We start from the raw sequence: 13,733 nt of genomic DNA on the forward strand, positions 1-13,733 counted from the left end.
TTCTCTGGGGTCTTTTCTCTGTGTGTGATTGTAATTATGTGTCCTTGCACCAGGGCGGCAGCATGTCTCTGGGGTAACAGAGGTGGCGCCTCCACAGGTGAAAGCAGAACACACCCTCACCATGCCCCTCGATATAGACTGCTACCCCTTCTCACGATATGCCAAAACTACACTGAAGGATGGCTGGTGTCAGCCACAGGGCTACTCCCTCCAGCGACCTCTGACCTATCTGGAGCCTGAGGACGCTTGCATCGCTCTGGAGATCTACAAACTGGTCAGTACTACACACACACACACACACACACACACACACACACACACAATATCTCATCTCTTTAACCCTTGTGTCTCTCCCCAGATCCTGCGCTTTTCAGGGGAAAGTGATCTGAGTGGCTGGCAGGAGCAGCTGTTGGGAAACTACATCGTGGAGCAGGGCCTTACCAGACCCCCCCTGAGGGATGAGATCCTAGCCCAGATAGCCTACACCACCTGGGGCAGGGAGTCAGAGGAGGGGTCCCTACGGAGCTGGTTGTTACTAGCCTGCTGCCTCAGTGCCTTCACCCCCTCCCCAGCCCTTGACAAACCCTTGCTCAAGTAAGTAGCTCAGTAGGCAAAATCAGTTTTAAATACGTATTTTTTGTAATTATTGAAAAATTGTGTTGTGTAGGGATCGAGATTTTTTGAAATGTTTTTCTACACTACTTTTTAGCGACCATAAAAATATGTCCTCTCTTTGTCAACCATATTTGGTTCTTTGATTTTGTCTTACATGTGCAGGCATGTAAGTCTGTGTTTCTCTGTCTCACCTGTGGACAGGTATGTGTCTGACAAGGGTCCAGGTGAATATCGTTCTCTGTGCCAGCACAAACTCCTCACCTCCCTCCATCTACCCTCTCCCACCTCCCGCCTCCATCCCCCCTCCCAGCTTGAGTGGACAACCAATCAGAGGAGAGGAAAGATGGTGTTGGACATACACACCTTCAACGGTGAGAGAAATAGGGGGGTTATAACATGTATAAGTCATCTCTATGTCATGTCTGTCGCTTTTTCTTTCTTATGTTGTGGTTCCATTTGCTCAGTGTAATTATGATATTTCACTTGGTTGGAGTGTTGGTGTTTGCAGCACCAGGGTTGTAAGTTTCATTCCCTCGCTTTCTATCTCTTCCAGAGGAAAAGATTACAGCTGAGGTAGAGTCCTGGACCACAGGAGAGCAGCTGGCCTCATGGCTGCTCCACTTCAGAGGGTTATCTGACACTCCTCGGGGCTGGTCTGTGTCTCTGCTAGCTGATGAGGGCTGGTCTGATCTGGCTGGATGTGACTTTGTCATGGACCTGTTGGCTGGAGCAGAGACTGATACAACACTGGGGACTGCACACACACACTCTGACTACCTGTTCAACAACGAGGGAAACCGGTGAGACTGGGGGGCACACACACAGATAGGCACGCGCACGTATGCATTACATGCACACACACACACACACACAGGACCCCAACTTCACTCTCCCTCTCTCTTGCCATTAGGAGGATGACAACAGATCTCGATGGGTTCATCCCCCCGGCCCCCTCCATGCAGGCCCCTGGTCTCCCCCAGCAGGAAGGGGCCCCATGGGATCGCAGCGACTACCAGCCATCAGAGGGTTCTCGTGGTCGTCAGATGGATGCCTATCTGGATGACCTCTTTGACCCAGTGCTGGACCAGGGACCAGGGGTCAGTGTTTTACCTGAGACATACTTTTCCACAGCACCATTCAACGTTATATCTAATAGGATGTGCTCTGTAACTGTGTTTACCTGTGATTATCTGTTACTGGTTGGATTGTGTCTTCTGTTCCTTTGTCTTGGATACAAGGCAAGGCCAGGGATTGGGTAACTACAATTTTGTTGATCGTATTACTGTATGTGATGTGTAGATTGCATAACAAAACGTTCTGCTGTTGTGTGTACTGTATTACGTGTGTGTGTGTGTGTGTGTGTGTGTGTGTGTGTGTGTGTGTGTGTGTGTGTGTGTGTGTGTGTGTGTGTGTGTGTGTGTGTGTGTGTGTGTGTGTGTATAGGACCGGGAGCGTATGGCCATGTTGAACAGGAGGATGAGAGGAGGAGGAGGGATGTATGGAGCAGGTACTGTATCTCTCTCTCTCTCTCTCTCTCTCTCTCTCTCTCTCTCTCTCTCTCTCTCTCTCTCTCTCTCTCTCTATCTCTATCTCTATCTCTATCTCTCTCTCTATCTCCCTCATCTCTCAGTTTCTCTCATTATTAGGGCAATGGGTTTTCATTTTAATGTTAAATACAATACCTGTGTTGCAGGTGTTCCAATGACAATGCCAGGTTATTCTATGGGTAAGTGAGGGGAGCAATTTAATTACACAAACATTCTAATCATGCTTTAAATATTTTTCAATCAGTCATTTATTTTTCTCTATCCTGCACTATTTTCCCACTATTCTTCCTACATTTCCAAAATGTCCCATCTTTTTTTGCCTCAGGAATGCCTGTGAACCCTGCCATGCAAGGCTATGGGGCTCAGATGATGCCAAGTATGATGCCAGCTGCTCCCATGCCTATGATGCCAACCATGATGATGCCCCAGCCAGCTGCACCAGCCGTGGACCCCCAGCAGATAGCAGTGCAGCAGCAGGCTTTCATCAACCAACAGGCCCTGCTCATGGTAAGGACTGGGAGACACTGGGGGAAAACTGGGAACCCACATGCCAGGGAAAACAAATCCACCATAACCCTATCCTTGTTCAACAGTTCTTATGATATCACCACTTCTGTTCTAACATGACCACCTAGTGACTGCCCTTCCTCTCTCTCCATCCCTCTCTCTTTCTCCTCTCGCCCTCCCCTTCTAGGCCCAGCAGATGACAATGCAGGCCATGACTATGTCCCAGCAGCAGGCTCAGGAGCAGCAGCAGAGACAGCAGCAGAGACAGGAGCAGCAGCAGAGACAGGAGCAGAGACAGGAGCAGCAGGAGAGACAGCAGCAGAGGCGCCAGGCTAACCGAACTGTCACACCCCCCCGCGCCCCATCACCGCCACCCCCACCCCCACCCCCGGCACACACAAATCCCCCCGCCCCATCACCACTATGCACTCCCAGCCAGATGAAACCACAGCCACAGATACAGCACCATATACCCGAGGTGTGTGGGAGGGAGGGAGGGGTGTGTTTGTTTGCTGCTCTGATTGATTAGTGTCCTTTATGTACTTAGCCATTGCAAAAATGTGTAATTTAATTACAAAAGAAACCCATTAAACAACATTAACTTGCAAGCAGACTCAGATGTAATCAAATCAAATAAATGTGTATTTGTCACATGCTTCATAAACAACAGGTGTGGACTAACAGTGAAATGCTTACTTATCTGTATCATGTTTTATGTGTATATCTGCTTTTCCAGCCGGAGAAGGATGTGGACTTTGCCAGTCCAGACCAGCGCAAGTCTTTCAATGAGAAGAGAGCGTTTTTCCAGAAGATTGGTGAGTAGAGCTAAATAAACCTACCAGATACCTATTCAACATCTGAGAATCTGATGTTGAGAGTCTTGTCTTGATTAACAACCATCTGCCTGTGCTCTCATTCACTCTGTCAGGTTCTCAGCCCAAGCCAGCAGCCAAACCGTTAAAGCCTCGCCCTGCTCCCATCAGCCCCCCCAAACAGACCCGTTCCCGCTCCCCCTCCCCACCCCCAGCCCCCAGGACTTTGCAACCTCCCCCCTCTCCTCCTGCCAGAGACCCAGCCCCCCCCAGCCCCCCTGCCTCCCCGCCCCCGCCCACCACCAGCATCCGTGACATCATCAAACAATACCAGAGCCGCCCTGCCAGTGATCCCAAACCCTACGAGCCCGTCAGGTCAGTGGGACAGTGGATCCATTTAATTTCTCTCTATTGGGTCTTGTACCATCTATGTACCATATACCATCAACTTCCCCCTTGTCTCGCTCCTCTCCAGGGTTCCAGGCCTGTCGTTTGTGAAGAAGAATGATCCTAAAGAGGAGGCCTTGGCAATCCTCATGAATAAAGGACCTGTACAACAGCAGAAGGTTAGAGCTTGGCTGGGGTTTACAAAGGGCCAGGAACACAAACTAGAAATTCATTCATTCATAATTAAAGCCTCTAGTCTTACACTTCTCTCTCTTCTTCTCTCCTCTCCTCCCCTCCAGAGAAAGTGGGCCCCCCCTCCCCCAGTCCAGAGGGAGCCCCCCCAAGCATGGCAACCCTCTCCTCCTTCCACCAGAGGGCCTCGCTCAATCTCCAACAGCATGAAGCAGAAACAGCGTTCCCTGGCCGACCTCTTTGGCACACAGGGTCGTTCCAAGAACCTTCCGCTTGCTCCCCCAGAGTCCGCCCCTCCTTCTCCCCCAGCCATCTATGAAAGCTTGCCAGACCCTCCTGCCAAGGCTGCCCCCACACTCAGTAAGTACAACTACTTGAAATGCAGGTGTTACGGTACAGTAAAGGTACACATGTTTGTGTTTACACTGTTTGCACTGCCTGTCCAGCCATAGCCTCAGATACACATTCATAACTCATATACTACAGTAAAAACTCCACAGAGAAGTAAAGTAACTCATATTGTTTGTGTTTGTCCTCCATAGATCTGCTGTCTAGGGAGGAGAGTGTTCGCTCACAGTTCCACAGGTTCTCTGCCAGCGTCTACTTTTCCTACTCTGCCATGCCTGGCAAACTGTTCCTACGCAAAGAGGTGAGCTGGAACAGCAGGCGAGAACATTAGAATTGTCTGTATTATTCTACATGTAATGTGTTTGCATTGTAGGTGAATCCCTATAATCCCTCTGTGTGTGTTCAGGTATTTTACCCCAGAGAGAGGTTCAACCACCCCTACATCCTCAAACTCCTTTGTGAGCAGGTCAGTACTGGTTATTTCCCTGTGGCCCTTTTTATTCACTGGCTTATACATATCACACCGTATATTACTATAAATCCATGTTTATGTTTCCCTTTCAGATCATGAGAGACACATACTCTGACACCTGTGTGAGGATCACCAGAGAGGATAGGAGAAAAATGAAGGATTTACTAGGTGAGTCTATTTGTCTTTTTTACCAGGTGAGTCAGTTGGTGAGTCCAGGTAAAAATGAGTGTTCTGATCCTCCATTCTACTTTTTCCTTACGTTCTACCCCTACCTCCATCTCTCTCCAGCCAGTTTCCATGTGGGCACCAATATCAGCTCGGTTCAGGACGACACCATGAAGAAGAGGATAGTGATGGCTGCCAGAGACAACTGGGAAAACTACTTCACACGACTGTTCCCTGTCAAAGTGAGTTAGCTTTCTCTCTCTCTCACTCTCTCTCTCTGACAGACAGACAGACTGACAGACAGACACACACTCAACTCCCCTGTGTGTGTGTGTTGTAGGGTGGTACCAGCGGGGACACCCAGCTGTTGGGTGTGTCTCATCGTGGGATTCGTCTGATGAAGGTGGCCAGAGCATCAGGCATAAACCCCAAACACCTGCGCCTGCTCCGCAGCTACAGGTACGCCTCATCTTCAATCACAAAACCTAAATTAGAATACAAATACTTCTGAACTTTAGCCTTTGAATTATTAAGTGAGAATATACATCTAGTGTGTGTGTGCATGTCCGTATATGTTCTCCCTGTGTGTGTACCATACGTGCTGTGGTTTTCTCTATGTAGCTATGCAGAGCTGCTGTCGGTGGAACTGCGGTCTGCAGACATAGTGGAATTCAGTCTAAAGGGAGAACAGCTGCAGCTGCAGAGCAACAGGGCTGCACAGATTACTGCCATGGTCAGCGTGTTCCACCAAGAACTCATCAATGTAACCACCCTCCTCTTTTTCATCTTATATCATACAAATAATTGTATACATATGTTTCCTGGTACACTAAATCTTACTGTGTATAGTATCTTTGTTGTGTCTAACATCCTATCAAACCTTCTCAGGGCTCGGATCATATGATTGCTCTGAAGAGCTTTGTGACCGACGACAAGAGCCTGCTCAACTTCCGCAAGGGTGACATCATCAAACTGCTGCCCATGGATGGCCTCCAGCCAGGTGAGGTCATCACACTGACCTTTGACCTCTCCTTCTCTTTTTCTCTCTGTCTCTCTCTTTCCCCACTCTTTCTCTCTCTCTCTTTCTCTCCCGCTCTCTCTCTCTGTGACTGTCCTAACCCTGCACTCTTCTTCTCTCTCAGGTTGGTGTTTCGGTTCTATTGGGGGGCGCTCCGGTCTCTTCCCCATCGATGTCACTCAGCCGTCTGCCCCTCCTGACTACCACCACGTCCACCTTGACCGCCTCGACGAGAGGAGGAAGAGCATGAGAGCTCCCAAGCCCCCCGCTGCCACCAGACCCCCAGCTTCCAGGCGCACTCTCCACACCGGCTCAGCACAGCCCAACCGAGAGGGCTCCATGCTGGGGTCAGCTCATACGGTCAAATTATCGGTCCAGGGCTCGGTCCAGGACGGTGAGATGAGGGAGGTGCAGACGTTCCTGATGACAGAATTTGCCATGAAACACTTCAGAGACACTGCTACCAGGTGAGAAGGGTAACAAGGTTATACAATGTATGTAATCCTATATTTTCCTGAGTGTAACAACTGTCTTCCATAACTACATATACTTACCTCTCTTTCTCCTTATGTACTTTCTCTCGGACTCTCTCTTCCTTGCTCCATCTCTCTCCCTCTTTCATAATCACCCCTCCTTCGTCTTTCTCCCTTTGTCTCTCTATCACAGAATGGAGGTTAGAGGTCTGCCTAATGGAGGTAGAAACTTCTCAGAGATTCTTCAGCACACAGAGGTTCCTATTCAGGAATCCCTCATCCTGTACAATGATCCTGAGCTCAATGGCCTGGCTGTCCAGGCCTTCCTGAGTGAGTCCACATACTCACACACACACAGTCCCACACACACACACACATGCACACCAGTGGAGGCTGCTGATTGGAGGACTGCTCATAATAATGGATTGAACGGAGCGAATGGAATGGCATCAAACACACGGAAACCACGGAAACCATGTGTTTGATGTTGTTGATACCATTCCACTTATTCCGCTCCAGCCATTACCACGTGCCCGTCCTCCCCAATTAAGGTGCCACCAACGTCCTGTGACGCACACACACACTATTTATGTGTACATTGCATCTCTTCATCTCAATTTTCCCCTTTCCCACTTCTCTTTCGCTCTCTGAAGGTTTAATGCAGTTCATGGGAGACCAGCCTCTCGGGAAGCACAAGTCTGAGGGAGACTGTGTCAGACATGTCTTGATGGTGAGTCTCTCCCATTACATACACATAGCTCACACACAAACACCATCGCTCACCTTACACTCCTTATGAGGATACAGCTGCTTGAATGGAATCATGTAGTAATGTCTATCCATTGTGTTTGTGTGTTCAGTTAGGGAAAGAGAAGGAGTTCCTGAGAGATGAGATTTACTGCCAGTTGATCAAACAGACCACAAACAACACACACAGGTGAGTAGCTGGCAGATTGTGTATAAACCTTTACCTGTGAATAGTGTACAGAGGGTCAATTCCTAACTTGTGTGTGTTATACAGGGAGAGCTGTACCCGAGGTTGGCGTCTGTTGAACCTGGTAGCAGGGTTCTTCCCCTGCTCTGGCACTCTGAACCGCTACGTCACATGCCTTCTACAAAACATCAGCCAAGACCCCACACACCTCTACCAAGGTACACACACACACAGCCCTGCACCCCTCACACATTGGCCATGCCCCCAAAGAGATCCCTTAAAACGTGTATCTGCATCTGTTACCCCAGAGCTTTTCTGTATCTAATGCAATTATGTCTATCCTCTATCTCAGAGCTGTCTCAAAACTGTAAGGACAATCTGTTCCAGTCTCTGATCCACGGAGGGCGCAGACACATCCCCTCTCACGCAGAGATGGAAGCCATACTGGTAAGACATGGATCCACATGAGTGTGGAAATCTTTTTAAATGTAAGATAAGCAGTACAGCTATCGCTGTGTGTGTGTTGTTCTCTGCAGGCTGGCAGACATTCTCGTCGGTTCCCCATCAAGCTGCCAGGTGGAGTGGAGTTCCTCTGTAAGATACGCAGCTTCAGCGTAAGTCAAGTCTCCTTCACTTTACTTTTCTACTTTCCCCTCCTCCCTTTAATTATCATTATGATAAAGATTGACTCTTTGTACCCAGGTCGCTCTGGAGGTGGTGGAAGAGCTGTGTACAGAGATGGGCATCCAGGACCCGTCAGAAGTTAAGGAGTTCTCTATCCATGCCAGCCGGGACAAGGGTAGGTGGACAAACAGACATGCTATAGCTATTAACCCAAATTACTCCCCAAAACCGTTTACCTGCGATGCACAAAAGGTTAATAGATATGAATTGTGTGACAGCAAAACTAAGAAAATCATAGAGGTTTTGTATGACTGTCTCTCTTCTTCTCTGTTCATCCCTTCCTTATCACTACCTCCCTCCTGCCTCTCTTCTTCCTCTCCTCCATCAGATGAGCTGGTGCGGCCTCTCCACCCTGATGAGTACCTGTTTGACTTCCTATTGGATGATGGCTCCATCTTCCTGTCCTTCCACCGCGTCATGTGGACACACCCACTTCACTTCGACAACGACCTCTACCTGGAGTTCCACTTCCAACAGGTACCATTGTAACGACCCCTAGAGTTCTGTTATAACCATTGAAACCACCTTGAGTTATGTCAGGCCCTGGTGACAACCCTTCTGTCCCTGTAGATGAATTAACACCATCTGTCCCTCCCTGTCTGTTGCCTGCAGGTCCTGGGTAACTACCTGGATGGCAAACTGCTGCTGCCAGGCAGTGGTGCCAATGTCGTCCAGCAGATGGCAGAGCTGGCTGTCCTGCAGCACCTGGCACAGGGCCTCACTCAAGAGCCCTCTGTGTGAGTACTACCCTTAACCCCTATACCCTAACCCCTAGCCTTTAGCCCCTACACTCTGCAGCACCTGGCCCAGTGCCTCACTCAGCAGCTCTGTTGTTTTCAGACCGGACATAAGTGATTATTCTCTCTGTCCTATGTTAAGAGTGATAGAGTTACTGATAGTTGTCTCTCTCTTCTGTCCCTGTCAGGCCTGAACTGAAGGAGTACCTCCCCCGACAGGAAGGGGGCAGCACCAACCTGGAGCAGATCCAATCGATCTCCTTCAGAGAGATGACCGCCAAGCTGTCCCTCAGCCCCCACGATGCCAAATCCCGCTTCCTCGGTGAGGCACACACACACACAGCACACACACAGCACACACACAGCACACACACACTTTTATTTTCGCCTTGGTTGCTGTGATGAACTTTGTGATAAATGTATTTGTAAATAGATAATGCATTATAGATACAGTATCTATAATGCTGTATGAATAGAATTGTATTGATTGATTTGCTCCCTCTATCCCCAGAATGCCTGAGCTCCCTGCCTCTGTTCGGCTCTAATATCTTCCTGGCTCAGAAGGTCAGCCATCGCAGCTGCCCCTCGCCTTGCCTGGTGGCTGTCAACCAAGAAGGGGTGTTGTTCTGCCATCCCAATATGCAGGTACTGCATTTACACCCAAAAACACCACTATGTTTGGGACACCCCAAACATAGGAAATGCAGGCACCGTGTTTCCCTAAAAATGGGTGAACTGATCGATCATGACTGATTATATGGATCTATGGCTTTTATAGATGTCTGCTATTATTTATTATTTATTATAATTTTCCTGTGTTATTCAGGAGCCGATATTTGTGATCCCATTGGTGGAAGTGCAGTCACTGCGCTCAGTTAAACCAAAGAAAGACAAGAAGGTGCCTGGAGTGGAGATCAACTATGGCAACCCAGGACTCCTAAAAACCATCACCATCCACCTCAAACAGGTGAAGTACAATACACAGCAGTGAACGACGGGGCCACCAACCCCCGGTTCTGTGTACAGCTAGAACAAAAAGCTGAACACCCCGTAGCTTTCCAGGAACAAAGGTTGGTGACCAATGGTGGATGGGTTTGTTCTTTAGTGTCCGTAAAGTGTAAGGTTACACAGTGAAAGGGATATGGTCACTAAGGGCAATGCACATTACACACACATGCTACATGGGGGATAAGATTTCAAGAAGACACATAAACCGTCATTGCTTGGCTACGCTCAGAGGCGTCATGCGAATAAGGGGGCACGTGCTCCTTCAGATTTGTCATGTCATCTTTTTTATTGTTGTTTCTCTGTAATACTACTAGCCACCTAGCAATTTTATGAAGTTGGCTTTAGCTAGCCTTAATAGGTTCCCAAACTCATAACTAGCTACCAAGATATTTCAGGCTATCAATCAACTTAGAGTAGCTAGCTTGTCTAACTATCTTAGCAACCAATTACTAAATGTACTGAATATGACTCACAATCCTTTCAAGATTTTACCCAGATTTTAGCAGAGATGCAGAGAAGCATATTTAGTTTCTTTAAAATGATTGCCACCAACCAGGAGGATACAGACAGCTCAAGAGGAATGTTTAGATATGCAGAAGAATAAACATATATATTTTTTTACATAGAATTAAGCATAATGATTATGGCTCTAGATTGCAGGAAAAAGCTGCTTCGGGTGTTTGAAAAATGCAAAATTCTCAAATTTACAGACCTAGCCCCCCTCTGGAACACCCCCCAGCCATCCTCACATACTTTGTGCCCCGTCAGATTTTGAGGTGCATGACGCCCCTGGCTACACTGATACCTTTAGTCAAAGCAACTTCCGCAATAGTCAACTGATGGGAAATTGAAATAATGTATTCAAATAAAGGGAATTGCTCAAAGGCATGACAAAACTATGCAATACAGTACTGTCATTGATAAAGTCTGCATTTCATTAATGTATGTGTGTGTGTGTCCTCTGCCCTACAGGCCAAGAAGCTGTGCCACATCCTTGCTGTCATCATGGAGGAGCTGGTGAGACCACCCATCAATAGCTCTGTCTCCAGCCACAACCACTAGACACACACACACACACACACACACACACACGCACACACACACACACACACGCACACAGAGAGAGACACACACACACAGACACACACCTGCAGTTGGATAGGAAATGAGTTCTACAACTTGCAATTATTGATTCATATAAGCAATGAAAGCTAATCACTTTCCACATCTTCCATTCCTTCTCCTGTGTCACTGATACTCCAGTTGGTGATTGATGAAATTGGTTGAGAAATGAATTCTATCCACTGCAGGTTTCATTTTCTAAATTTCCTAACAAACACACGCAAACACACACTCTGAGAGAGGGAGCCTATTGATCCCTGCACTGATAAATATCAAAACAAATCAATGCCTTCAGATTTGTATCTAAAACATTTAGTTATCAAAACAAATCACAGCCTTTGAATACCAATGAATGTCCAAATTTGAATATTGCTTTGTACGTTAGGTTTCTATATAACCAATTTATCAATGTGAAGATCTATTTGTAGTACATATTTTTGCAATTTAAAGAGAATGATTTTGTAGATGGATGAAACTGTTCTTGTTTACTTTGTGCATAACTATTAAAAAGCTGTCTTGATGAATAAGGTATTGTTGTTTCAATTCTATGTGGAAGATTTATTGCTAATTGAAAAACTGTCATAAAGAGGTACTGGTTTCCAGCTTTGTTTAATATAATAGGCCTTCAAAACCACTCAGTGGCCTTGTGGTTTGAGTGTACGCCTTGAGATTGGAGGATTGGGAGTTCGTTCACCAGCTAAGTCATACCAAAGACTGTAAAAATGGGGCCTGGTGCACATCTGCTTGGCACTCCGCATTAAGGAGATAGATTGGGGGTAAGGCCCTGTGATAGACGTCCTGTCCAGGGGGTGTACTTGTACATCAAGCTGCCCCATGATACAGAAACAAGAGATGGCTCCTGCTCCTATGAGCTGTTCTGGCTCGCACAAGCCGATCCAGAAGAGGATTGGGAGAATGTCATATGGTCAGATGAAACCAAAATATAACTTTTTGGTAAAAACTCAACTTTTTGGTAAAAACTCAACTCAACTTTTTGGTAAAAACTCAACAAGAATGCTGAGTTGCATCCAAAGAACACCATACCTACTGTGAAGCATGGGGGTGGAAACATCATGCTTTGGGGCTGTTTTTCTGCAAAGGGACCAGGACGACTGATCCGTGTAAAGGAAAGAATGAATGGGGCCATGTATCGTGAGATTTTGAGTGAAAACCTCCTTCCATCAGCAAGGGCATTGAAGATGAAACGTGGCTGGGTCTTTCAGCATGACAATGATCCCAAACATACCGCCCGGGCAATGAAGGAGTGGCTTCGTAAGAAGCATTTCAAGGTCCTGGAGTGGCCTAGCCAGTCTCCAGATCTCAACCCCATAGAAAATATTTGGAGGGAGTTGAAAGTCCGTGTTGCCCAGCGACAGCCCCAAAACATCACTGCTCTAGAGGAGATCTGCATGGAGGAATGGGCCAAAATACCAGCAACAGTGTGTGAAAACCTTGTGAAGACTTACAGAAAACGTTTGACCTGTGTCATTGCCAACAAAGGGTATATAACAAAGTATTGAGAAACTTTTGTTATTGACCAAATACTTATTTTCCACCATAATTTGCAAATTAATTAATTAAAAATCCTACAATGTGATTTTCTGGATTTCTTTTTCTCATTTTGTCTGTCATAGTTGACGTTTACCTATGATGAAAATTACAGGCCTCTCTCATCTTTTTAAGTGGGAGAACTTGCACAATTGGTGGCTGACTAAATACTTTTTTTCCCCACTGTATAATCCTAATTTGAAGTTACAAAACCTATAGTTTCCTAGTCCGCTGGTTACCTAGTGTTGCAGTTACTCTGCCTGTACTGTAATCATCCAGCCCTGCCTTGAACTGTATGTTCTGAGACTTATGATTGTAAGTCATGTGAGTGTGTAGCCAATACAAGGCTGTAAACATTTTGATCACTCAATTCAATTATATTTTATTATATTCTATTCTATTCAGCCATCATCAGCCTGGAGGAGTTCATCGAGGGGCCCCTGGATGACGAGTGTATACATATTTATTAGATTTGCCGTTTTATTCCGTCCTCACTCTTTAAAAAAGCTAATTAGTTTTTTCTAGCAGACATTTCTTTCACGTTATGAAGTTTTACTTTGTATACAATAGTTATGCTATACCTGGTAATACAGTGCCTTCCTGAAGTATTCACACACCTTGACTTTTTCCACATTTTTTTATGTTACAGACGGAATTTAAAATTGATTAAATGTAAATGTTGTGTCACTGGCCTACACACAATACCCCATAATATCAAAGTGGATTACATTATTATTATTTTTTTTTTTTTAAACAAATTAATAAAAAATGAAAAAATGAAATGTCTTGAGTGAATAAGTATTCAACCCCTTTATTATGTGAAGCCTAAATAAGTTCAGGAGTAAAAATGTGCTTCATTCAAATAATAAGTTGCATGGACTTACTCTGTGTGCAATAATAGTGTTTAACATGATTTTGGAATGACTACCTCATCTCTGTACCCCACATATATAATTATCTGTAAGGTCTCTCAGTCAAGCAGTGAATTTCAAACACAGATTCAACCACGTGTTCCTGAGTGGCCGAGTTACAATTTTGACTTAAATCTACTTAAACATTTATGGCAAGACCTGAAAATGGTTGTCTTGCAATGAACAACAACCAATTTGACAGAGCTTGAAGAATTTTGAAAAGAATAATGGGAAAATGTTGCACAATCCAGGT

At 46.1% G+C, this 13,733-nt stretch overlaps 1 protein-coding gene across 1 annotated transcript in view; it reads left to right on the plus strand.

Annotated features, from left to right (window-relative positions):
* The window catches only part of LOC121547020 (unconventional myosin-XV), a 31,273-nt gene extending 19,728 nt beyond the window's left edge, over positions 1–11,545 (plus strand). The window contains exons 25-59 of the mRNA XM_045209941.1: positions 54–274; positions 359–594; positions 817–986; positions 1,169–1,415; positions 1,526–1,712; positions 2,059–2,122; positions 2,309–2,341; positions 2,488–2,669; positions 2,857–2,901; positions 2,950–3,147; positions 3,406–3,484; positions 3,598–3,856; positions 3,957–4,047; positions 4,168–4,420; positions 4,603–4,709; positions 4,815–4,874; positions 4,973–5,052; positions 5,173–5,287; positions 5,386–5,504; positions 5,667–5,808; positions 5,934–6,045; positions 6,188–6,530; positions 6,730–6,866; positions 7,190–7,266; positions 7,397–7,473; positions 7,558–7,688; positions 7,823–7,917; positions 8,007–8,084; positions 8,173–8,269; positions 8,483–8,631; positions 8,767–8,891; positions 9,080–9,213; positions 9,403–9,536; positions 9,718–9,858; positions 10,872–11,545. Of these exons, the coding sequence (XP_045065876.1) occupies positions 54–274; positions 359–594; positions 817–986; positions 1,169–1,415; positions 1,526–1,712; positions 2,059–2,122; positions 2,309–2,341; positions 2,488–2,669; positions 2,857–2,901; positions 2,950–3,147; positions 3,406–3,484; positions 3,598–3,856; positions 3,957–4,047; positions 4,168–4,420; positions 4,603–4,709; positions 4,815–4,874; positions 4,973–5,052; positions 5,173–5,287; positions 5,386–5,504; positions 5,667–5,808; positions 5,934–6,045; positions 6,188–6,530; positions 6,730–6,866; positions 7,190–7,266; positions 7,397–7,473; positions 7,558–7,688; positions 7,823–7,917; positions 8,007–8,084; positions 8,173–8,269; positions 8,483–8,631; positions 8,767–8,891; positions 9,080–9,213; positions 9,403–9,536; positions 9,718–9,858; positions 10,872–10,961 (4,808 nt within the window). The 3' untranslated portion in view covers positions 10,962–11,545. The remainder of the gene's footprint in view (positions 1–53; positions 275–358; positions 595–816; positions 987–1,168; positions 1,416–1,525; positions 1,713–2,058; positions 2,123–2,308; positions 2,342–2,487; positions 2,670–2,856; positions 2,902–2,949; positions 3,148–3,405; positions 3,485–3,597; positions 3,857–3,956; positions 4,048–4,167; positions 4,421–4,602; positions 4,710–4,814; positions 4,875–4,972; positions 5,053–5,172; positions 5,288–5,385; positions 5,505–5,666; positions 5,809–5,933; positions 6,046–6,187; positions 6,531–6,729; positions 6,867–7,189; positions 7,267–7,396; positions 7,474–7,557; positions 7,689–7,822; positions 7,918–8,006; positions 8,085–8,172; positions 8,270–8,482; positions 8,632–8,766; positions 8,892–9,079; positions 9,214–9,402; positions 9,537–9,717; positions 9,859–10,871) is intronic.
* The last annotated feature ends 2,188 nt before the right edge of the window (positions 11,546–13,733 follow it).

Source organism: Coregonus clupeaformis, chromosome 31 (genome assembly GCF_020615455.1).
Source record: "Coregonus clupeaformis isolate EN_2021a chromosome 31, ASM2061545v1, whole genome shotgun sequence".
NCBI classification, from domain to species: domain Eukaryota; kingdom Metazoa; phylum Chordata; class Actinopteri; order Salmoniformes; family Salmonidae; genus Coregonus; species Coregonus clupeaformis.